This window comes from Camelus ferus, chromosome 22, assembly GCF_009834535.1.
Source record: "Camelus ferus isolate YT-003-E chromosome 22, BCGSAC_Cfer_1.0, whole genome shotgun sequence".
Taxonomy (NCBI): Eukaryota; Metazoa; Chordata; class Mammalia; order Artiodactyla; family Camelidae; genus Camelus; species Camelus ferus.
The window spans coordinates 22981512-23007813 of record NC_045717.1 but is presented as its reverse complement, the minus strand read 5'-3'; the positions used below and the strand labels follow the sequence as shown (position 1 = coordinate 23007813).

At 44.1% G+C, this 26302-nt stretch overlaps 1 protein-coding gene across 1 annotated transcript; it reads right to left on the bottom strand.

The window, feature by feature from the left end:
• Window positions 1-388: 388 nt before the first annotated feature.
• CD70 (CD70 molecule) lies at window positions 389-4602 on the bottom strand. Its single transcript, XM_032465753.1, has 3 exons — window positions 4038-4602; window positions 3119-3152; window positions 389-884 (listed from the first exon to the last, which is right to left on the bottom strand). Exons 1-3 carry the CDS (start codon window positions 4212-4214, stop codon window positions 505-507), a joined length of 591 nt encoding a protein of 196 aa, XP_032321644.1. The 5' UTR covers window positions 4215-4602; the 3' UTR covers window positions 389-504.
• Window positions 4603-26302: the final 21700 nt, after the last annotated feature.

Below are 26302 nucleotides of genomic sequence, written 5' to 3'. Positions count from 1 at the left end.
GGTATCAGACTTGGGTAAGCTCACTGGTGGAGCGCCTGTTCAGCATGCGCTAAGTCCTGGGTTCAATCCCCAGTACTTCCACCAAAAAAGAAAGAAAGAAAGAAAGAAAGAAAGAAAGAAAGAAAGAAAGAAAGAAAGAAAGAAAGAAAGAAAGAAAGAAAGAAAGAAAGAAAGAAAGAAAGAAAGAAAGAAAGAAAGAAAGAAAGAAAGAAAGAAAGAAAGAAAGAAAGAAAGAAAAACAAAAAAGGTCAATAGAAATTCTAAAAATAACACTGGAACTAGTAAACAGATTCACTAAAATAAAAACAAATTCACTAAAGTAAAGCAATAAATTCTACATAAAAAAAAAATCTCTTAACAGAGATTAAGAAAACAATCGCCTTTGCAATTGTATCAAAAAAAAATAAAATACAATACAATAAAATACAATACAATAAAATAAAATACTATGGAAGAAAAGAAAAAAGACTAAAATCACTCCCAGCAAAGCTGGGTCAGGAATGGTCAGGGGTGTACCCACTGGACCCCAAAGAAGGTCTCATCAGCGTTCCCGGAGGGCAGCAGGGGCAGAGTCAGGTTGGTGCAGAGGACGTCCCCGCGGGCCAAGGGCGTCAAGCGCTGGGACGCAACGGAGCAACTGCGGTCGAAGTGGAGACGCAGCAGGCTGATGCTGTGGGCGGCGGGGGAGCAGATGCCCACCGTCAGGGTGGCGCTGTGCGGCCTGGCCGTCGAGGAGCAGTTGGTCAGCGTCACCTGGATGTGCAGCCTGTAGATTCCGCTGCGCTGCACACGCAGCTGCCCGTTGTCCAGTTCCGGCCCGTGCACGAAGGAGCGACCCAGGGCCGGGCCCCCCTGCCAGCGCAGCCTCGGGTCCTTCCGGGATCCTGGAGGCGGGGTTGGGGGGGGCAGTGGGGGGGAGGGGTGGAAGGATGGAGGTTTAGGGAAACTGAGTGCTGCCGGGGGAATGCCCCAAACTCCTATGTTGAAATCTAACCCCCTTAAATTATGAAGAAAAACTACCAAAATTATGAAGCCAAAGGGAAGACTGCGACCAAATGACTGACACGTTCTTGAATATTCGGGTTGAATATTCTGGGAATGTGTCAGCTTAATAAATATTTAACTGAGATTTTTCCATCCCACCCCACTCCACCGCCAAAAAGTAAAGCATTTCAAGTGTTCCTATATATAAAAAAGGAAACATATTTGGGAGTTTTAATTAGGTTGATATTAGACATCACTTGGTGCAACCTATATTGCAATACTAAATTCTTGCTTCTACTGAAGCAGTGGGTTCCTTCATTCAGGTATTCTGTTATTCCTTTTGGTACAATTTTAAAGTTTAGTTCATTTGGTTTACACATTCCTTAGATATTAATATATATTATTGATAAAATAATGTATATTATTGACAAAAAATTTTTTTCTTATTATTGTTTTAAAAAAACTAAACTCTAAGGGGCTGGTGTTGGAAGATGGGGCTGTGGGAAGTGATTAGATCACGAAGGTGAAGTTCATATCCACTGATGAATATGAATGGATAAAGAAGATGTGGTATATATATATATGTATATATATAATATATATAATGTATACAAATAATACATTATATATTATTTTTTATGGCTGAATATTATTCAGCCACAAAAAAGTAAAGAGTGAAATTCTGCCATTTGCAAGAACATAGATGGACCTGGAGGGCATTATGCAACGTGAAATAAGTCAGACAAAGACAAATGCCGGACGACCTCACTCATAGGTGGAATCTAAAACAAAATAAAACAAAGCAAAACCCAGACTCACAGATACAGATAAGGAGGACAGTTCAGTTGCTGGAGGTGGGGGATGGAGGGTGGGGGAAGTGGGTGAAGATGGTTGAAAAAGGTACAACCTTAATCAAAGAAGTTAGATGAAGCTGGGGATGTCTAACTGGAGTTCACGCTGCTGTGCTGTATATTTGAAAGTTGCTAGGAGAGATCTTAAGAATTCTCAGCAGCAGCAAAAACAAAACATCCTAACTGTACGGAGATGGGTGTTAAGGAGACATGGTGGTGATAGGTTTATAATATATGCAAATATCAAATCGCTATGTTGTACATCCACAACTAATACAGTGTTACATGTCAATTATATCTCAATACAAAAAAAAAAAAAAAAAAAAAAAGAGCGAGCAAGAGAGAGAGAGAGAGATCTCAGAGAGCACTCTCCTTTCCACCATGTGAAGATACAACAAGAAGATGGCCGTCTCTGAACCAGGAGGAAGGCTCTCACCAGACACCGGAACTACCGATGCCTCGACCTTGACCTTCCCAGCCTCCAGGACCATGAGAAATGACTGTCTTGTTTATAAGCTACCTGGTCTGTGTTATTCTGCTATAACAGCCTGAACAGAAATTGCCCAAGAGGAAAAAAAAAAGAGGACGAGTGGTTTCCTCCATTATAAAATGGCACGAACACACACCCAGATCTCTGGGGATGAGTGTGGGAGACCCAGAGAGGAAGACAGAGGGTTAGAGAGGGGCCGGGAGGGGCTGCCAAAGAGCGTTCTCTCTCACATTCCTTTACCTCTTTGCTCTAACACCCCCTCATCAGGGGCACCTTCCTCGAAGGCCCCATTTTCAAGGGCAAACCGAACCCGGCGTGCCCGGTGCCCCTCCCTTACTTATCAGGCCTCTCACATGCGCTACGTGTGTGTTTTGCTCTACTTGGCAGGCTACACGTTTTACTTGATCATTTAGTTATTATCCGATCCCCTCGGTAGAAGGGAAATACTGAGAGGGCAGGGATTCCAGACTCTTCTGTTAGCTATGGTGGCACCTGGAACGGTGGCCGCCTCACAGTAGCTGCCCGTTTCACGTTTATGGTATGAAGGGAGGCATGTGAGCGATTGCCGTGGGCGCTGGTTTGGTTGGTTTGGTCGCTCCTCTGGGAGAAAAATACAACGCTGAAGAAGGTGGCCTCACGCAGAAACAGACCGCCCCATCTCCCTGTCTTTCTCTCTTTCCTTCATCCTTTCTCTTTCAATTTCTCTTTCTCTTTCCCTCTCTCTCTCTGCCCCACCCACTTTCCTTCTCTCTCCTTTTCTCTTTCTCGAATACAGACGTGCACTTGGTGTTACCTGTGTGATTTAGCTGGAGCTCAGCTAAGTCCCACTGGAAGAAAAACAAAGAGAAAAGAGGGCTAGAATATAAGCACCAGAGGTCTTGACTGTCCCCCACCAACCCCCCAACACACAAACACACACACACACACACTCTCTCTCTCTCTCTCTCTCTCTCTCTCAAGTTCTCTTTTCTCTGCCCACCCTCCTATCCAGATCCCACCCGGCTGACTGTGACCTTTAAGAACTCAAAAGAGGAAGTAGGTTTGAACTAGCAGCGAACTTAAAGAAAAGACCTCCAAAGGAACGTCTTAGCACCCAGGACGGAACGCGAGCGCTGTGGACAACCTTCCCCTCTCCCCTGGAAACCCCCCAACGCAGCCCCCAAAGTCAGGTCCTGGGGTGGGTGTCCAGGCTTCCTCTGGTCCTCGTTTGCCCCAGAACCGCCCCCCTCCCTGGTTCGTGAAGCCCCCAGCAGCCTCTGAGTCAGCCTGCCGGGGGAACACCGAAGACGAGTCACTTTTCTTGCCCATATCGGATGCATCTCTCTCAGATACACCCCGCACCGCGGGATCTCCACCTGGGATTCACCTCTGGGGCAGAACTGACTCTCCAGACCCCGCGGGGCAGCCTCCTGCCTTAGCTCCCTGTTCTGGGCTCTCTCCTGTCCCATTCCTCCAGATCTTTCTCCCTGGCTGAGTTTTATCCGTTTCACTCTGATTATTTTTTTGGTTTTGGTTTTTGCTTTTCGGTTATTAGGTTGTTTGCGCTCTAGCTCACCACCCCTCTGCTCCGAGCCGATTCTCTTTCCTGTGGCTCAGCTCCCCTCTGCACCCCCTACCCCCAGGCCAGGCCCCCCCCCCCAGGAGGTCCCCAGGCTCCTGAGCGAGCAGGTGGCAGGTGTTCGTGGCTTTCCTGTCCTCCCTTCTCGACTTACCACAGCTGAATCTAGCTGCTGCTGCCCGGCGAAGCGCAGGCAGTGGAAGAAGGAGTACATCACCGTGCCAGTGAGTAGCAGCAGCAAGGCGACGCGCAGGACGGGCGTCCAGGGCCAGCCGGGCACCTGGCAGCGTGAGCGCTCCTCAGCTAGCATGGTCCTCCACGCCGGCCGCATCGGTTGTGCTGCAGGGCAGAGGGCGGGCACAGGGCAGCCAGCAAGGGGGAAGGAAGCCAGCCCTCACACAGCTACGGGGCCCTCTCTGCCTGCCTGAACCTGCCAGGGACCGACTGCGCCCCACCCTGGGAATGCCCGTCAGAGGGACTTGATTTGTTCTATGGTGCGGGGAAGTCCCCTCCAGCTTCTGCTGGTCCCCAGCCGACAGGAGAACAGGGTCAGGGTGCCCTCCAGTTTTTTGATTTGGCTATTCTCCCACTTTCCTGGAAGTAATTCATTTATTCAACAAACTTGCATTGAGCATTTACTATGAACCAGATGATGTGCTGGGCTCCAGAGGTACAGCCAGAACCCAGGGATGGAGGAGGGCTCCCCAAATATCTGTGTGTTCCCCTGCATCTTCCCAGCCTCCCTGGCTTGTGGTGGGACCAGCCCTGGGGGTCACGTGATTGATCTGCCCGACAGGAGAACAGACGCAGAAGAAGGGTCGCTTCCCTGGACTGATCTTGTAAACACACCCCACTGCCTCTCTGTCCTTCCCCTCGTGCTCTTGGAGGACATCTGTCCTTGATGACTGTAGTGGTTTGAATTTGTCACTCTCAAATTCATGTCTGCCCAGAATCTCAGTGCAGGACCTCGTGTAGCAATAGGGTCTTTGCAGATGTCATTAGGTCACACTGGACAAGATGGACCCTAAACCCCATGGTGACTTTATCGGAAAAGGAGAGACACGTGGAGCCGGGGCAGACATTGGAGCGATACGGCGACCCCCAAAGAACCCCAAGGATGGTCGGCAAACACCAGAAGCCAGGAAGAGGCCACAGAGGATTGTCCCTTAAAGCCCTTGGTGGGAGCAAAGTCCTTCGGACACCTTGATTTCAGACCCTTGGCCTCCAGAACTCTGCGCAAGTAAGTTTCTGTTGTTTTAAGCCAACTCGCTTATGGCAGTCCCTTCTGGGAGCCTCAGGAAACTAGCAGCCATGGACCAATAACTACAAGATGGAGAAGGACTACCTGGGCTCCATGGGGCTGGGACAGTTCTAGTTGGTATCAGTGAATCAGACCACTCGCCGTGGCACCATGGGCACCGGCTGCATCCGACACGGGCACATGGCTGTGTTCCTAGAGGCTCTGCCTGTAGACACTGATGTTTGAAACTTTTATTCCAGAGTGAGGAGTCGTAGTAACGTGACCTGCGAGGGCGGGGGGTGGGTGGGAAGCTGGGGACAGGAGAAGGAGAGGGACATGGAATAGATTTCAGAGCTGGAGCCTCCAGTCTCCATTGCTATAGGAGGGCAAGTGGAGGAAGGAGAGGAGTCCAAGGTGTCAGGAACCTTGGGAGTCAGATGCTCAGCATAAACTCCCCAACTAAAAAGGGAGTTCCCTTTCTGAAAGCCCTAGGATTCCAGGTCTGGGGGTTCAGCTAGTAGCATCCTTAAAGGGACCTCAAGCTCTCTTGGCACAGGGGCGTGATCCTAGGAATTGTCCCCAGCCTTCCTTCTTACTATGTGAAACCCTCGCTGTGTTCTAAAGTCCAGCTCCTCCAGTAACTCCATCTCCAGGACTGTCCAGTCCCCATCCTGTGGTGGTCCCCACTCTGAACCTTTGATGGTTTTTTGCAGCCCTTTATATATATATATATTATATATATATTTATTGAAGTATAGTCAGTTTACAGTGTTGTGTCAGTTTCTGGTGTACAGTGTAATGCTTCAATCATATGTGAGCATACATATGTTTGTTTTCATATATTGTAGCCCTTCTAATGTCCCTCTCCCACCTCCATCTAGCTAAAAGCCATTCATAGTAAAAAAAAAAAAAAAAAAAAATTGCTCCAGAAAACGGTTAAGTATGCGGAATCCGGAGTCTCTCAGCACACCTGGATTCCACTCTTCAGACGGTCTTGTTAGCCTTTGGGAAACTCATACCCTCATCAGCTTTGAGTTTAATGTTTCCATCTATACAGTGGGCTGGGATGAGGTTTAAAGGAGAGACACACACAAGGCCCTTAGCATCGTGCGAGCATATGGCAAGTGCTCAATAAGGGCTGGCTCTCAGTTTTGTCATTCCCCCCCCCCCCCCCCCGCAAATGCTCATTAGAAGAGTGGACAAAGGGCACAGCTGACAATTCACAAAGAAAGAAGCTCAGGTGTCTTTTGAATACAGAAAAAAGGACGTCACAATAAAATGCACACAGTATCTCTTGTGGACAGAAAAGGTTAAAAGATGGCTAAACTGAAAGTAAATCCCAGTTGGATCCCAGAATTAAGGGTTAAAAAAAAAGGCCACGAAAGTGCTGAAAGTATGGTAAATTCATAAGAATTCATCTTGGTGCAGTGAAGACTTTTTAAGTAAGTTTTAAAAAAATGCTAATGTAAGTCAGACAGAGAAAGACAAAAATCACAGGGAATCACTTACATGTGGAATCTAAAAACATTGACACAGATTCTGTTTACAAACCAAAGACAGACCCATGGACACAGAAAACAAACTATGGTTACCCAACGGGAAAGGGCAGGGAGGGATAAATTAGGGGCTGAGGATTAACAGATACATGTTACTATATATATAAAATAGATAAACAAGGGCCTACTGTACAGCACAGGGGACTGTATTCAATTTCTTGTAATAGTATATGAAGGAAAAGAATCTGAAAGGAAAAAACATGTATGTATGTATAAGTAAAAGTGAATCACTTTGCTGTACACCTGAAACTAACATTGTGAATCAACTACACTTCAAAACAAAAATGCTAAGAAACTCTCCATTAAAAATCCCATTCAGGTTAGAGGTCACACACACACACACACACACACACACAAGCAGCAAGACAGAGGGGAAAAAAAGATAAGTTTGCAAGGCCGAAGGTAGACAAAACTGTTTTCCTTAAGCTGTAAAAAACTTAGAAGTTAAGCCGTTAAGAAGTGACTAACGCTCTCAAGAAAAGGAAATGGCCAAGAGCAGCCAGATTATAAAAATAAATACGATCCCACGTGAAACAGTCTTGAAATTCTCTCTGTTCCTAATAAGTGACTTAAAAATTAAAAGCACGTGGAATACATCTTTCCTTCAGCGCCTATCATAATTTGGCAAACGATCAGAGCATTCGATGAATTGGAGGATTCACCCAAGTGTGTGGGTGAGACACACCCCTGATACCCGGATGCTGGGATTTGAACCGGTTACAGCCTTTTGGGAGGACGGTTTGGCAAATCGATCAAGGCACCAAAAACACCTCCCATTACTGACTCTCAGGCCCGGCGATGTCACTTCAAGGATTCACTGCACAGGCGCACTCGCGCATGCCACAAGCGCCGGTGTACACACCTAAATTCAATACGTCACGTGTGAAAGCAACCCAGAGACCCACTCATTATCCAGGGCTTCGTCCCACGCTAAGAACGTGGCAGGTGTCACGTGTCTGAAGCTTCCCTAGAGCCCCAGGAAGTACACCACGCCGTGATCCCGTTTTCCGCCGGAGCAGGCTCAGGCAGGGAGCCCGGCGGCTGAATCCACGTGGCGAAGAGCTGAAGGCAGGTGCACCTGGGTCCCCGCGCACACTTGCGCCTCTTGCCTGGGTTTTCCCACTGCTCTGGACTACCGGCCTGGGGACTCTGGGAGGCTCCATCGATCAATAGCTCTCTGGGCTGTGCAGTTCTGCTTGGGGGCGGTGTGGGGTGTTTGAGGAAGTTCTCAAACCAGAGTTTCACACGAGAAGCGGCAGGGAGGGGAGCTGAAGAGCTCCTTGGCGCTTGGCAGCTACATCTCCACCTTCCTCACTACTTCTGAGAAGTCAGAGGAGTCCGAGCACAGTCCAGGGGAGGGAATGGAGGGCAGAGGCTCCGGGGTGTGTGGGGGGCGATCTGCATGTAGGAATTAAGATCGCGTTTCTCTTCCAGCAAGCCTCAAGCCCATCAGGTTGAGGGTTTTTTTTTTTTTTTTTTTTTTTTTTTTTGCACTCTTTTTTATTGAAGTATATCAGTTACTATGTTGTGCCAGTTTCCGGTGTCCAGCACAATAGTTCGGTCATATGTATACATGCGTATGTTCCCTTTCGTATTCTTTTTTGTTATAGGTTCCTACAAGGTGTTGAGTATAGTTCCCTGTGCTGTACAGCATAAAATTGTTGTTTATCTACCTTATATATAGTAGTTGGTATCTGTAAATCTGCAGCTCCCACACCAGGTTGATTTTTAACTGCCTTCTCCTTTTCCCAGAGGGCACTTGGAAACTCCCACCTCCCACCTGTGCCCCTGAGAACCCAGGGCAGCTTGAAGGTGCCAACTCAGATATCTTCTTTGTCCAAGCTGGCTGCCCATCTGCTATCCCTTTGCTGTGAATGTCCTCAAGTTGCCACAGGGCTCTGCCCCTTGGTGTCCTTGCTAGCAACCTAAGCAGGAAGGAAGCAGACTGAAGTCTCTCAGCTTATAGCTCCCTCTTACCTACGTATCAGGCCTCCCAATTCTGAGATTTCAGCTGGGAGAGACGGCTTCAGGACACATCTCTCTTAGCACCTGTTTCCCTGTCCCGTTCTCCATCCTGCGAGCCACAAAGACTGGGCGGGTTAGGATTGTCTGACTCAGAGGCTAAAAGCTCAGATTGTTAAGCCAGCTAGCCTAGCAGAGTGAGGTGAGTGAGGCAGGCACTCAGGTGCAAAATTTACCAGGGCACCCCCAAACCCAGTGATCAAGATAAATAATATTCTAGTGTAATATTTTTTAAAATAAAAAATGCAAAATTATACATTAATAAAATGTCAAATTTTTTGTTTTTTATCTTTTTTACAATTTTTTCTTGTGATTAGAACTTTTAAGATCTATTCTCAGCAACTTTCAAATAGACAATACAGTATTATTAGCTGTATTCACCAAGCTGTACATTATACCCCCATGTCTTATTTATTTTATAAATGGACATTTGTACTTTTTGACTACCTTAACTGAAAAAGTTTAAAATAAAGATTGCATCTGAGCCTGCATTAACATGACTCACCTTACTTTTCTTACCTTAGTTCTGAACCTGGAGCCTAAATTTGAATTTTGGCTTCATCACTTATTAGCTCTATGACCTTGGGCAAGTTACTTAACCTCTCTGTGCCTCATTTCCTTGGAGGTAACAATGCTGTCTATCTCACAGACTTGCTATAAAGATTAAAGGAGTTAATATTCATGGTAAGGACTTAGCACAAGGCTAGCTGTAGTAAAGAACTAGTGGCAGCTATTCTATTACTACTATTGTTATAATTATCATCATCATCATAATCTCAGGTCTATATCTGACATATAGTAACCTTGAGCATAAGTCTTTCATAATTGAATGTCAACACATAGAGTTTAAAGAATTTATAAAATCCTTTTTTTCCCTATTGCCAAACAGCTTTCCAGACTATTGCCTTGATAGAAGCTAAAAAATCTGATTTCATCATCAAAGTTAATATTTCCTCCTTCCCCTGAAGCTTGTGTGATGGTCAGTGTAGGCTAGGTTATGTTGTAATAACAAACAGCCCTTAGATGTCTTTACACAATTAAAGTTTATTTTCTGCTCATGCTCTGTGCAGGTCAGTAAGGGGTTCAGATCTGTACATGTTAGGCTGAAATGTTGCAATGTCATTACCATTCACTTTCCACTGGCCAGACCTTGTCATGCTTCTCTGCCTAATTTCAGAGGTTCCAGGGAAACCTTTGCATTTCAGATGGGCACATGGCTGCTTAGAAGGAAGACTACATTTCCCAGGCTCCCTTGCACCTAGAGCAATCATGTGACTAAGTTCTGGCCAATGAGGTGTGAGTGGAATTGATTAGTGCAAACTACTGGGTCATGCCTTTGAAGGGAAGGGCAGTACCTTCCTTTCACTTTTCTCCTTCTTGCTGCCTGGAATGCAGCCACAGAGGGGTGACTTCTTGATCTACACAGGCAGGGGCATCATTCTTAACATGTCAGAGGAACAGGAGAGAAAGAATTTGGGATTCTGAAGACTTTGCAGAGAAGAGTTAACATACTAGCTTAGAGTTTCATGTAGCAGAAAATGGATTCTTGTTGCTTGCTTGTATATTATTCTTAAGGAATAGTCTAGAACTGTTGACTCAGCCCTGATAGCTTCTGCATTTATGTGACTGCTGCACAACAAACCACCATAAAAATTACTGGCTTTAGGAGGGAGGGCATAGCTCAAGTGGTAGAGCGCATGCTTAGCGTGCACAAGGCCCTGGGTTCAATGCCCAGCAGCTACTCTATTGGAAATAGAGTCTTTGCAGTTATAATCAGAATTAAAATATAAGATGAGGTCATTAGAATGGGCTCTCAGTCCAGTCAGGATGGTGTTCTCATAAGAAGAGAAGAGAAACAGATTGTGATATTGTGATTCATAAAAAAAAAAATATATATTTGGTCTTCATCCCCATTCCTGGCACAGAGCTCCTAAAAACCCTTGGAATTTCCTACCCGAGGATTGCATTGTAGGTGTCTTTATGTTGATGACATGACTTTTGGAAAGCCCCAAGGGAAGGTGACTGGTTGCCAGGGTTCCAACCACACAATTAAAGGGGCAGAACTTTCAGCCCCATCCCCTCATCTTCTTGGAGGGGAGAGGGACTGGAGGTTGAATCAGTCACCAATGGCCAGTGATTTAATCCCTCATGCCCAGGTAATGCAGCCCCCATAAAACCCAAAAGGTAGGGGTTCAAAGAGTTTGTAGGTTGGTGAACACATGGAGACTTGGGGAGAGTGGTGCTTGTAGAGGCAGAGAAGCTCACTGCTCTTTCCATATACCTTGCCCTGTGCATCCCTTTTTTCTGGCTGTTTCTGAGTCATATCCCTTCATAATAAACCGGTAATCTAGTAAGTGAAGTGTTTCTCTGAGTTCTGTGAGCCACTCTAGCAAATTAATCAAAACCAAGGAGGGGGTTGTTGGAACCTCTGATCCACCAGCAGACAGATCAGAAGCACAGGTGACAACTTGGACTTAAGATTGGCACCTGAAGTTGGGAGGTGCTAGTGGGACTGAGCCCTTAACCTGCAGGATCTGGTACTATTTCCAGGTAGACAGAGTCAGAATTGAGTTGAATTGTAGGACACCCAGCTGGTGCCTGAGGACCCCCACACGCCTGCTGTCAGAAGTGTTACAGGATGTGACAGTAGTGTCAGAGTAAAGGAGAAACACAGGAGGATGACTGAGTTTGCCCAACACACACACACACACACACACACACACACACACACAAAGTCAGAGATTGGAGGGGCGCATCTAACAGGGAAAAGAGAGCCAAGAATGGCCACCAGAAGCTAGAAGAAATGAGAAAACATCGTCTTCTACTGTCTATGCAGGGAGCCTAGCCCTGCCAACAAATTGATCTTGGACTTCTGGCTTCTAGAACTGTGAGAGGACAAATCTCTGCTGTTTCAGGCCACCTAATTTGTGGCTTAAAACAGGAAGCTTGCAGGCATTAGGGGATGGCAATGACTCTGACCACCTATCTCAATGATTAACTGAGGTTACTCTGTTTCCCTTTAAAACTGTCACAGTTGAACAGTAGGTTTGGAGTTTTTTTTTTTTTTTTTTTGGTGGGGGATGGCCTGGGAAACGTCAATACTGTGAACCAGCTGAAGAGGCATATTACAGGCCCATCAGTATGCAGCTATAAATGTGTGAATTTCCATAACCGCTGGGCGGGTACAATGACATACTTAGTCTTTCCATAATCAGTAGAATTTCACGCTACTCGTCTCAAACTGAAAAGTTTCAAATGAGAAAGGAATCGTTACTATTTTACTCCGTTGGTGTAAATTCACGACCCATCTTTGGATCTTTAGTATCGATCGAACACCCCTTTGTTTTTCTGAATGAACACTGAGCCTCCCCTCCTCCCCTGAAAATGTACATTTCAATCTTTTTCAAATGTAATCACCATTTGAAGTTGATGTGTGTGTGTAAGTTCTCCTCTCCCTATGGGTGAAGTAAATCTAGAAAAGAATATTGAGGGAGTACTGAGCCTCTAGTTTTGGTTGTTAAGATACTGAGGTGTGGGGATGTTAGCAGAGAATGAGACTCTTAAATTAGGAAGCCCACCAAAATGATGCAGGGAAAACAGATGTGGGGTTTGAGGAGGGCCATGTCCCAGGCTTCGGTTGAGCCCCTGGGACGTGCCCCGCCAAGTGTGGGTTCTTGGCTTGTTACGGAAACGACAGGCCAGTCAAGAAACAAGGACCACTCGGAGGGTTGGAGCACTCAGATGTATTACGCCGGCGGGCTCAGAGGGGCTTCTGCTCCGAAGCTCTGAGCACCTCCAAGACGTGCGCATGAGGTTTTATAGGGTGAAGTACAAGCTTGGGTATTAGGCCAATAGGCATGGAACAGCTTTAGCAGCATTATCATCACAGAAGTGGAGGCGGGGAGGCAGCAAACCAACATTCCAAAGCCAGATATGTATCTTTGAAAATCCAGCTGGCTAGCAAAAAAACATAAACAGCAAACCAACACTAATTAACTTAGATTTACAAGTTAGTCCAGCAGAACTCAGATCAGTATTCCAATACTTAGACTTGTGAGTTATCTTGTTAGCCCAGCCCAGCCTCTGCTTCACATTCCTAGACTTGTGAGTTATCTTGTTAGACCAGCCCGGTTTTTCCTTCACAGACTTCGTGCAGGAAAGAATTCAAGAGCGAGCCACCGTTGAGTAAAGGTAGTTTATTTAGAGAGGTGCATCGAAAGGCAAGAGAAAGGCCATGAGGTGTGGGGGCTGGGTGCTCAGATTAGAGTAAAAGTAAGTACACACTCCACAGACAGAGAGCAGGCCGTCTCTGAAAGGGGACAGAAGGCGGGTGTTGCCAGATTTTACGGGCTCAGTGGCTTCATATGCTAATAAGTGGAAGGGCCAGGCTAACTAACCTTGGGAAGGGGCTGGGATTCCCAGGAAGTTGGCCACCTCCCACTCTTTGACCTTTTGTGGCCAGACTTGGGACAGTCATGGCACCTGTGGACGTGTTATTTACCATACTAATATATTGCAATGGGAGAATAATGAAGTTCAAGATCCGCTAGACGTCAAGTCTCCCACCATCCTGAGCCTCGAGGCCTCCTGGGGGTTGAATCTTCCACCATTTTGATGTTAATTGCTGTAGCATTCCTTGAATGGCTGTGCCCTGCCCTCTTCCTGTCTCATTCCCCCCTCAGAGATTTTACTCCCATATCTAATGGGGTTGCAGAAGGGCGATGGCCCGTCTTCTGAAACTGCCTATCAGGGAGTGAAAATCTCTGATTGTCTAATCTAGGGGCCCCAGGGGCAGGACAGCCTTTTGCTTTTGAGGGTTTCTTTGAGTGCTGAGGGTATGGACTAGAATCTTTGCACAGCCATCATCGGATGTGGGGCTGCTGGAACCCACTGTTTTCACTGACTTCTGATGAATTTTCTTAAAGATGAAGCCCCTTTGTAACAACAGTTTGATGGTCTGTAACTGCTAGAGCAGGCAGATAGCTAGATATGAGCAGATAAAGGGGGACACAGACCAGATGGCAGGAATTGGGCAGAAAGGAGGGGCACAAGCCAAATGCAGGAAACCGCACATCATGCAAGCACCAGGGGTCCCTGGGCAGAGAAAGAAAAGCAGGAACCTTTGGGCTCATAAGGAATCACAATTTTTGGGGTGATGAGTGGCCTGGAGGCCAACAAAGAAAGGTGAGAAAAGGCAGGAATTTCCAGTGTCTGAATGTAACCTTTTGCTCATTATGCCCCTATTTGAATAAAATTAGCCTTGCAGATCAGAAGTACCCAGCATGCACCGACGCCACGACACTTTCGATCCAGACTAAATAAGGACAAAAATCCCTCCTCCCTTTGGGAAGGTGGAGTTGGGGTGAAAGTCAAGGAATATGGCCCCAAGCCCTTCCCACCCCAATGAATATTCTGCCCATTCACTTTTATACCCTATGTTAGCAACTTGCCGAAGACACTCAGGGCAGCCGCTCCCCTGAGCCTGCCCGCTCCCCCCTGAGAGTGGACTACCCATCCTTTAATAAATCCTCACTTTACTTTTTTAAACCACTATGCCTTTTCTCTGACTTCTTTCTGGAACGAGACAAGAATCTGGAACACTGGTTGCATCCACCAGCAACATAACGACAAAAAACTTAAAAGGCATGGTTACACATCTGTAATTGATAAAGAGACTTATTTGTAATGACTAGAATCATGACTGATTATATTTAACTTAACATATTAAATAATCCTAGTTAACTTAATGTCTAAGATGTCTCAGGTTTTTTTTTTTTTTTTAAGCATCTCAAAGCTGGCTGGAGCTACAAAGAACTTTTAGAATTTGTTAAATATTTAAAATCCTGATTATGCATGAAATTAAAAAAATTTTTTTTAACGAAACTCTTTTACTGAAAGCATGCATACTTGCCCACTGCATACGGAAATACTTGTTTTAGGAGCTTTAATTACATATTATAATTTTAACCCTTAAAAAGCTTAATTCCCTGGCAAAAACCAAGACGCAAGCAACTGAACTGGCTGTCATGTCACTGCTTCCCGATTGGAAACATGTTTTAGTTTTTTTCACCAAAGCAAAGGTAGATAAACCTGGACCTGCCCAGCGATTTGTGTTTTAATATTTTATACATAACACAGATAGTGACATTTTTAACTTAGTTTCAAGTTTTAAGTACCAAAATTTGAGGAGACAGTTTTAGATAGATATTTCAAAAATGAAACTATAGTTTACCCAAAATCTCTTATTTTGTTACTTTTTTGAAAGGTTTTCTTTTACATTGAGTTCCTTTTCTTGTTGACAAATTTGTAGCAGATATAATAGTCTTACTTGATCTCTAGTAAGCCTTACACAACAAAGTATTATACTTAACATTGATGTTTCTAAAGACATGTTTTTATTAATTAAACAAACAAGCTTAAGCTAGCTTCAATACCAACACCAGTGCTGAAGCCTTTTTATATTACATGAATCTGAAATTTATTTTGGCCAGTTTTCTCTATGTTTGAGTATTTATATAAGCACTTAATTTTCTCAATCCAATTAAAGAGCTCTTTTACCATTTAATTTTGGCAACACCATACACCTATGACATACAAGCCAGACACCTTATAGTTTTTATTTTAAAATTTTAGTCATGAATCAGATAGAACAAAGTAAAACCCACTGGCTACAAAAAAGGTTGGATTTCAACTGGGTTTTTGGCAGACAGAACAAATCAAAGTTGGCCATCTAGAAGGCTAAGCCTTTTTACTAATATCTATGAGAAAGAGACAAAAGTTTTACTTGCTCTTAGCAAATTAAGTTCCAAATTATTTATCCCCTACCCCTTTTTTTGAGATTTGTATTTTAAAAAGCTAGTGAGGTCAGAGTTCCTGAAGAAGACAAGGTGGAATATTTGTATCTCAAAGGCAGAGGAAGGCAAGTTTCTCCTACAAAGATTTTGCTTCTTTAAGGCCAGAAAAAAAACAAAAAATAAAAAACTCTTAAAAAATTACTTGTCTCAAGATAAATCCGTAGAGGAGGTTTTGGGAGCGGCAGAAGGGTCAGTGGGTTTTGCATCATTTTTGGAGCCACGCCCCTAGTCCTGTAAAGGCTAGATTTATAAAACAAAGGAAGTTTTGTTTTTCTCATTTAGCTTAAGGGAGGCTTCCCCCCCCCACACACACATTTTTTATCAGGCTCCGAATATCAGCTACAGTCAGCTTAGTCCAAACACTGGCCTCCCATTTGGCCATCAATTTCCGAACATTTTTGAGGAGCCTTCCTGGGTTTGAGAAGTTTTCTCATTAAGGCTCTTGGTTCGGCCTTTGATCTGAAGAGACTTGCCTGCAGCCACGCGTGGTCCCATTTCTAAAGATAACCTGACAATAGTAGCTGTCATGGACTCAGTTTCCCGGACAGCAGGGTTCACTCAAGAAACAATACGGGGTGGAAGGGAGACCTCTTCTGGCTTAGCCTTGAGGTGGGCCCCCAAGGCCAAGAGCAGGCGTTTCTCTTGGTGGGTGCCTTCTTCATGAGGGTCTCCAGGTTGCATTGCTGCCTGGAATTTAGGGGATGGGGCACTCAGGCATGAGCAGAAACTGATGTGCAAAGGTAAAAATTTCTAGCAGGCAGCTAAGGTGGGGGCTGTAAGTCGCTTGGTTTGGGGCTTTCCGTCGATCCCCGTTACTTCGCAGGATGGGGAGGACAAGGGTCCAGGGAAACCAGCCCGCACAGAGCAGGCGGCTCCCGCATCTAGTAAGAAGACAACTTTCCACCTGCCACATCAAGGGTTCCCCGAGTCTCCTCCGGAAAAACGACCCGGTGTCCTGTGGGAGCCAGGGAGGGTCCCGGGCCCCGTTAGTCTTCAGTCATCTGAGCCATCACAGATTTGGGAGTCCCGCTTCCAGTGGCCTTTTTGTTTGGACGTGGGGCAGGATCCCAATGGGGCATTCGTTTTTCCAGTGGCCCTCCTGGCTGCACTTAAAACAGGTCCCTTTTTGGTGAGACAGTGGCTTTGATCCAGGCATCCTGGATCCTGTCCTCGCCGTGGGTCTTTGCGGAGGGTAATCCTGAGGTGGTGCAGGGATTAAGGCTGCCGCTAAGAACTGTGCCTTTCGCTGTTGTCCCTGAATCCTTTCTGGCTCTTCAGCCCTCTCTCTATTGTTAAATACTTTAAACGCCAGATCCATGAGCTGACTCATGGGGTTCTGGGGTCCCCGGCTGCCCAGAAGGGGCCTTAGGGGTAGATGATTGGGAAGACTGTCCCCTCTCAGAGTCGAGGGAGGTAAAATTCCTGGCTGTGGCCCTCGGGGAGGTGGACCCATAAAGAGTCACCTAAAATATGGAGCTCCTGTTGGGGGAGACCCTTTGAAGGGCATGCAAGCCAGGCACACCTGGCAGGAGTTCCCTACAGCTGGGTCTTGGGATGGGGTCGGGAACACTTGGACATATGGGACTCCCCACCCCCCCGTCTACCTCCTCTCTTACAAAACAGGTCTGGCTGTGAGATGGTATTGTAATTTAATGATCCGTTATTCGGTCAGACCTCTTGGTCCCCTAGTTTGTGTAGGGGCCATGCAATATTGCAAAGGAAAATTAACTCCTTTTCCCTCAAACTATCCTGTTTAAACTTTCCCCAGTTTATTAATCTGCATCCCAGTGGGCAGTCCTTTGGGTACCTGTGGGTGTCCCCGTCTTGGTTAGGATGTCCTGTCCATGAGCCTGAGGTGGCTCCTTTGGACTAGTTAAGGAAAGGAGCAAGGGCCAGCGGGAGAAAATGTGACTAGAGCCCCAGGGTCTAACTCTTTTAGAGGGAAGGAGGGGACCTAGGTCCCAAGTCAACTAAGCGATTACTTTTTGTGAAAGAAAGAATTGTGTCGAAAGGTGGAAATCTAGAATGAAAAGGGAATGTTACAGCCACAGTGCTTCCTAGACCAGAGATCCCTTAGCCCACTAAAGGGGTTCCTACCTGCAACTCCCACTCAGGGTTATAAGGAAACCGCGACCCCAGGAGGGGGGCAAAAATCTGCGACCCGTGAAGGGAGTGCCTGCCTGAGACTCCCATTCAGGGATACTAAAACCTGTGACCCCACCGAGGGGTGCTTAGACCTGCGACCCCACCAAGGGGTGCGAAAACCTGCGATCCCACCAAAGGGTGCGAAAACCTGCGACCTCACGGAGGGGTGCCAAAAACTGCGATCAGGAAGGGGAGTGCCTGCCCAGACTCCTGCCTGTGGATACAATGAGGCCGTGTGCCCCGAGGGCACTCAGGGAGGGCTGGGATGCAAAATTTTAAAGGGGAACCCCCCGAGTCCCCTAATTTGTGCCCCCTTTTTCAGTTCTGGCATCCTGGAACCAGACCAAGACCGTGCAGAGAAGAGGAGTTGGGCTCAAGGAACCACGGAGGGGAATCTCACCCGGTCAGGCTGCCATTTACTCTCCATGTGGGCTTAGTCTGGATGTCCAAATGGTCTCCTGGGTGGGTCTTCTTGAGTCCAAAGAGACAGAGCAATAGAGGAAAGAATGAGAAAAAATCAAGGGGCGAACAGCCTTGGGCTCAGTGGGCTCCTTCATGGCTTGAGGGCTGGTCTCTGCCAGATCGTGCAGGCAGCGTCCGGTGCCACCTAAGGGCTACTTGAATCTGCACAGGGTGGGGGAAATCCCCTGCCACCCTCTGAAGAGAGGGGAGCTGTAGCCCAGTAGACGGATTGAGATTGTGCCCTTTGAGCCCCGTTTCTTTATGTAAATGCTACATTGATAGCCAAAGACACGACTCAGGAAAAACGGATGTGGGGCGTGGGGAGGGCTGTGTCCCAGGCTTCAGTTGAGCCCCTGGGACATGCCCCACCAAGTGTGGGTCCTTGGCTTCGTGCAGGAAAGAATTCAAGAGCGAGCCACAGTTGAGTAAAGGTAGATTTATTTAGAGAGATGCATCAAAGGGCAAGAGAAAGGCCACAAGGTGTGGGGTTGGGTGCTCAGATTACAGTAAAAGTAGGTACATGCTCCATAGACAGAGTGCGGGCCGTCTTTGAAGGGGGAGAGGGAGAGAGAGAGCGTGGCCAAGAGGCGCCGCGATGCCAGTTTTTATGGGCTCAGTGGCTTCATATGCTAATAAGTGGAAGGACCAGTCTAATTAGCCTGGGGAAGGGGCTGGGATTCCCAGGAAGTTGGCCATTTCCCACTCTTTGACCTTTTATTGCTAGTTGGGACTGCCATGGAGCCTGTGGGCATGTTATTTACCATGGAAATATATTACAATGGGCGTATAATGAAGCTCAAGTTCTACTAGACATCAAATTTCCCATCATCTTGAGCCTCGAGGCCTCCTGGGGGTTGAATCTTCCACCATTTTGATGTTAATTGCTGTAGCATTCCTTGAATGGCTGTGCTCTGCCCTCTTCCTGTCTCAAAAGTGTGGGTCCTTGCCACTGACTGTGAAAGAATTTGCATGGGAGAGGCAGGGGGAGGGGGAGGGGGAGGGGATGAAGCAAACAGCCCCTTGCTCAGAAAGGGAAAAGGAAAGCAAGCACTTGAGCGGAGAGCCGTCAGCCATGATGGTCAGCGAGGCAGATCCGTTCCAGGGTGAGTCTTGTGGATTTTTATGAGAAGCTTCTGCCATCATGTCCTCTTTCCGGGTGTGATGAAACCTGTCAGTCCTTGTATGGGCTTTTCTGGTTATTGTCATGGCAACCGTCAACTGTCCTGGCGCTAGCGGGGGTGTCATTAGGGGCTAACGCATTACAGTGAGTGTATAAGGAGGCTCAAGGTCCACCGGAAGTCAAATCCTCCACCATATTGGGCTCCATTGGTTCTAACCAGTTCTTGTTTCTTCTCATTGCAACTGCCTCCTGAGACTTAGATGAGATTAATTGGTTTTTGGTCGAGGGAGGGGCAGGGGTATGATCCTGGGGGCGACAGCCTTGGTAACAAAAAGGAAAGTTGCTTTTAATCAGAATGCCTACAGTCTTGTGGACCTAGCATCTCCCGCACTCCCCTGAAAAAAAAAATCTTCAAACATACTGTTCAACAATGAAAGTTTTGAAGGGAAACGGGGAGTAATCTCAGTTAATCATTGAGATAGGTGGTCAGAGTCGTCGCCATCGCCCATTGCCTGCAAGCTTGTCTTAATCAACTGCTTAAGCCTGTTCTTCTGTGACTCAGGGAGGCCTGGAGACTTCAGCTTTTCTATAAATAACAGGCAGGGGTTGGGGGAGCCCACAAGGTCGTGCTCAGTGTCAGGGAGGCAGCCTCCTCCTTTCTTCCTATGGCTCTTTTAAATGGCACATTCTGGTTTCAAACTTCTGAGCCTGTTTCAAAGTTTTAAGTCTTTTTTTTCTTCTTCTTTCCCATAAGAGCACTTAGAAAATCTGGACAACATATGTAAAAGGGGAAGATGTAGAACCAGGATGCGGAGTGAAGTTCAGAGGTCTGCCACTGCTTTCCCTGCAGGGGCAATCAACAAGCTGCAAAGAACGACTCGGAGCCAAGGAACCAAGCAGAGTTTTCAACATATGCAGTGAGCTGGAGGGTCCCAGGGGAACACTCGAGACATTTGGTAGAGTGAGTAAAAACTGAAAATAGACTGGTTCCCACAGAGACTCATGTTTAAGGTCAGATCAATCTCTGAGTAAATTAGAGAGATCTGAGGGGGCTAGTGGCTCCAGCCCAGCGGCTGAGAAGAAAGAAAAGATGATCCTTTCTGGAGACGGACAATCAAATCTCCCAGGGCCTCACATTTTCTCTAATTTTTTTTTTATATGCAGTGTTTGGTGTTCAGTCAGATTCCAAGAAGGCAAAACAGCGACTGAAAAGCACAAGCCAGTCGGTAGCATCCAAGCAGTCGGAATGCGCTGGGGAGAGCTGAGCTGCCAGGTGTCGAAGGAGCCCATTAACATGGCTCAAAACGAAAGTTACCATCAAGTTCTGAATTACGTAATGTGATATAAAAACAGGTCAAGAAGCAGCCAACACTGACCTCCCCCGTTCTAATTTCCCCAGTGACCGTAAGATGGTTGAGAGTCATCTGGAATAGCACAGATGTGGGGGTCATCTCACAGCTGGGGAACCCTAAACAAAAGGTTTGTCCCTTTTATGGGCCCAGGATCTGGGGGAGGGAGAAGGGAAGGAACAGAAGTGGCGAAGTACAATTATTGAGCCAGAGCGGAGAAGTGTCTTCAAGATTTCCCCCACTCCCTGATACATGGATGACTCTCCATCCTTACCAGGAGTCATTGTCAAGCCTCGTTACAAGGAGGTCACCAATGAAGGTCCCTGGACTAGGAGTGCAGCCATGCATAAGAACGTGGCGATCCAAGAGTCTCTTGACTGCAACGCCCTTCAAAGCCTGCGATGCATTGGCTGTGCACCAGAGTCACTTCTACCCCCATACTTTTGTTCAGCTACGTTTCTTTGAAATCTGCCCACACTGGTGTGGGCAGTTCTGATTCCTCCTTCTGCTTGCTGTGTAGGTGTAGATCCCTTCACGTTCTTGTTGCTTTGGTTTCCTTCCAAGTTTCATGCGAACCAAGGATAACCGAATCACTGCATCTTGACTAGAGGCATGTGAACTCCCTGAATAGCTAGTCTGATAAAGAATCTTTGCATGCGAACAATCATTGGCTGCTTCCAAAACCAGTGTCCCAATGTAAGGAGGTGCCCAAAAGTATGTGAATTATATATCAATAAAACCATTAAGAAAGAGAGGGAGAAATCATTGCCAAATCCAATGCCAATATTTTCCTTTCTGTTTTCTTCTAAGAGTTTTGTAGTTTTAACTCTTAAGTTTAGGTCTGTGATCCTTTTTGAGTTAATTTTTGGATATGCTGTAAGTTAAGGGTCCAAATTCATTCTTTTGCACGTGGATACTCAGTTTCTTCAGTGCTGTTGGTTGAAATGGCTGTCCTTTCTCCACTGAATAGCACCTTTGCCTAAAATGATTGATCATGTATGTGGGGGTTCATTTCTTGGTCTATAGGTCTATTCTTCTGCCAGTACCACACTGCTTTACTTCCTGTAGCTTTGTGGTAAGTTTGGAAATCAGAACTTGTGACTCCTCCAACTTTGTTCTTTTTCAAGATAGTTTTGGCAACTTGGGGTCCCTTGAGATTCCATATGAACTCCAAGTTTCTATGTCTGCAAAAATCGCCACTGGGATTGTGATAGGCATTGCATTGAATACATAGATCTTTGGGTAGTATTGTCACCTTATCAATTTAAAATCTTCCACCCATGAACATGGGATGTCTTTCCATTTATTTAGGTTGTCTTTAATTTCTTTCAGCAGTGTTCTGTAATTTTCAGTTTTCTTCTCCTTGATTAGATTTATTCCTAAATATTTAATTCCTTTTTTTTATACTACTGTAAATGGAATTGATTTTTAAATTTCCTTTTTGGAGTGTACATTGCTAATGTGTAGAAATACAACCGATTTTTACATGTTGGCTTTATATCCTGCAATTTTGCTGAATTGATATATTAGCTCTAACATTTTGGGGGGTGGATTTTTAAGGTGTTTCTAAATATAAAATCATGTGTCCTGTAAATGGAGATAGTTTTACTTCCTTTTCAATTTGGATGGCTTTTACTTCATTTTCTTGCTTTATGGCTGTTGAATAGAATTGGCAAAGTAGGCATCCTTGTCTTATTCCTGATCTTACAGGAAAAGCTTTCAGTCTTTCATTAAGTATGATATTAGCTGTGAGTTTTTCATATATAGCCTTTATTATGTTAAGAATGTTCTCTTGTATTCCTTGTTTATTGAGTATTTTTGTCATGAAAGGGTGTTGGATATCGTCAAAAGATTTTTCTGCATCAATTGGGATTATAATATGTTTATTTCCCTTTATTTTATTAATGTGGTGTGTTACACTGGTTGATATCTGTATGTTGCACCATCCTTCCATTCTGGAAATAAATCCCTCTTGGTCATAGCGTATAATCCTTTTAATATACTGCTAAATTTGGTTTGCTTGTATTTTGTTTCAGATTTTTGCATCTCTATTCCATAATAGATATTGGTCTGTAGTTTTCTTTTCTTAGGGTGCTGTTGTCTGCTTTTGGTGGCAAGGTAAGGCTGTCTTCAGAATGAGTTAGGAAGTGTTTCCTCTTATTCAATTCTTTTGTGGAAGAGTTTGGGAGAGATTGGTGTTAATTCTTCATTAGATGTTTGGTAGAATTCATCATTGAAACCATTTTGTCCTTGGCTTTTCTTTGTTGGGAAGATTTATTAGTGGTTAAATCACCTTACTCACTATAGGTCTATTCAGATTTCTATTTCATCTTGAGTCAGTTTTGGTAGATTATGTATTTCTAAGCATCTGTCCATTTCATCTAGGTTATCTAACTTGTTGGCATAAAACTCTTCATAGTATTCGCTCATAATCTTTTTTATTTTTGTAAAATCAATAGTAGTATCCCCAAATAGTTTCTTATTTTGGTAACTTGAGTTCTCTTCTTGCTATACTGAGTTTACCAATATATAATGCTCTTCTCTGTGTCTTGCAATTTTTTGATTTAAAGTCTATTTTGTTTGAAGATAATATAGCCCCCCTAGTTCTCCTTTGGTACTATTTGGATAAAGTATCTTTTTCATTCCTTTTACTTTCAACCTCTGTGTGTTTTTGTAGCTAAAGCGAGTCTCTTGTAGACAGAAGGTCCATGTTTTTTATCCAATATCCCAACCTCTGCCTTTTAGGATAGTTTGATCTATTTACTTTAAAAAAAGTGGTTGTATAGTCAGTTTACAATGTTGTGTCAATTTCTGGTGGATAGCATAGTGTTTCAGTCATACACATACGTACATATATTCATTTTCATAATAGGTTACTACAAGATATTGACTATATAGAGAAGAAACTTGTTGCTTATCTATTTTATGCACTGTAGTAGTATCTGCAAATCCCAGACTTCCAATTTATCCCTTCCCACCCCCTTTCCCCCAGTAACTGTAAGTTTGTTTTCTTTGTCTGTGAGTCTGTTTCTGTTTTGTAAATAAGTTCATTTGTGACTTTTTAAAAAATCCATTTACTTTTAAAGCAATTATTGATACAGAAAAATTTCCTTCTGCAATTTGGCTATTTGTTTTCTGTAGGTTTATATGTTTTATTCCTTGAGTTCTTCATTACTGTCTATTTCATTGACTTTTTGTAGTGTATCATTTTGATTGCCCTTTCCCTCTTTCTTTCTTTCCTTTTCTTAAAAAAAAAAACTATCTTAGTTGTTATCCTGGGAGTTAAAATTAATATCTAAACATAAAAACCTAGTTCTGATGATACTAACTTGTTTTCAATAGTATACAAATATGTTGCTCCTCTACATCTCTGTCATCCCCCTTTCTATTGTATTGTGACAAGCTGCATTTATACACATTGTATTCCGTCTACTGTAGATTTATGATTATTATTTTGTGTATTTGTCTTTTAAATAAAATAGCAAAAAGGAGGAGTTGCAAACCAAAATTATAACACTGGCTTTTACATTTACCTACGTAGTTGCCCTTACTGGTGATTACTTCTTATGGCTTCCAGTTCCTGTCTAGTGTCCTTTCCTTCAGCCTGAAGAACTTCTTATAGCATTTCTCTTAGGGCAGGTCTTCTGGTAGTGAATTCTCTCAGCTGCTGATTATCTGGAAATATCTTAATTTCTCCTTCCTCTCTGAAGGCTAGTTTTGCTGGGTAAAGAATTCTTAGTTGGAAGATTTTTTTTCTTTCAGCTGTTAATCTTTTTGAGGCTGCCTTGTACATGATAAATTGCTTCTCTCTTGCTGTTTTCAAAAGTCTGTCTTTGTTTTTAAGCAATTTGACTATAATGTGTCTCAGTGCGGCTCTCTTTGAATCTTTCTTGCTTGGAGTTTGTTGAACTTCTTGGTACTGTGTATTCATGTATTTAATCAGATTTGGGACATTTTTGGCCATTATTTCCCCCAATTGTTTTTAAAGCTCCCTTCTCTCTTCTTGTGGGACTATGTGCATGATGTGTATGTTGCTATGCTTTATGCTTAGACCTGCTAATTTCAGTTGCCTTGTCTTCGAGATTGCTGCTCCTTTCTTCCACCTGTCCAAATCTGTTGTTGAGCCCTTCTGCTAAAATGTTCATTTCAATTTGTACTTTTCAGTTTCAGTTTTTCTTGGTTCATTTTTGTAATTTCTATCATTTTATTGATATTCTTATTTTGTTTATATATCATTTTCCTGATTTCCTTTAGTTCTCTGTTTTCCTTTAGCTCACTAAGGATGTCTGAGACAGTTGATTTCTTGTCTCTGACCAGTAACTCCAGTGTGTGGGCTTCCATACGGAGACTTCTATTAATATGTTTTCTTCCTGTGAATAAACCATAGTTTCCTTCTTCTTTGTTTAATTTGATTGCCTATAAAATTTGAAATTAAAAAATACATTACTTAATTACCCCCAAAATAAATCACAGTGGAAATCTGTCATTATTTTAACTGAATGATACTGGAATTGTAATATATCAGCAAATCTGTGTATAGATTCTTTTAGTTTTCTACATACACAATAATGTAATATGCAGATAATGACTTTTATTTCTTTCTTTTCAATCCTTTTGCTTTATTCTTTTGCCTTATTGTACTGGCTAGGACCTTCAGTGCAATATTGATAAGAATTAATGATAGCAATCCCAGAAGGGAGGGCATAGCTCACTGGTACAATGCATACTTACCATGCATGAGGCCCTGGCTTCAATCCCCAGTACCTCCACTAAAGTAAAATAAATAATAAACTTAATTTAATATATAAATTTATATATCAAATTCTCTGGGTATAAAGTCAAAACACAAAAATCAAGAGTGCTTCTATGTATCAACAACAATTCTAGAAAAAGACATTTGCAAAGTATGCTGTTTGCAATAGCATCAAAAAACATCAACTATCTGTGATTAAATCTCATGAAAGCAATGCAAGAATTCTACATGGAATAAACATAAATACAAATAAATATAAAAAAATTATTGAGAAGATTAAATAAAGTCTTAATAAATAGAAGGATATACTATGGTCATGGATCAGAAGACTTAAAATTGTGAAAACATTAATTCTTCTTCAACATCTATTGATCTACATCTATAGATTCAGTGTAATCCCAATCAATAACTTAGTAGGGTGTGCATGTGTGTGTGTGTGTGTGTGTGTTTGTGCATGTGTGTATGTTGGTGGGAATACAAAACGTTGCAGCTCCTGTGGAGAACAGCATAGAAGTTCTTCAAAAAGCTAAAATAGAACTACTTTATCATCCGGAATCCTACTTCTGAATATAAACTTAAAATAGTTGAAGTCAGGATCTCAAAGAGAGAGCCTGCATTTCTATCTTCATTGAAGCATTATTTACAATAGCAAAGATATGGAAAAAACTTAAGTGTCCATCGATGAGTGAATGAATAAAGGAAATGTGACATTTACCTACAAGGGAATATTGTTCAGCATGAAAGAAGAAGCAGATTCTTCCATTTGCTATAACATGGATGAACTTAGAGGTCACCATGCTACTTGAAATAAGCCAGACACAAAAGGGCATATATGATATGATTCCACTTATAGGAGGGGTTTAGTAGTCAAATTTATAGAGACAGGACATGGAAGGATGGGTGCCAGGAGCTGGAGGA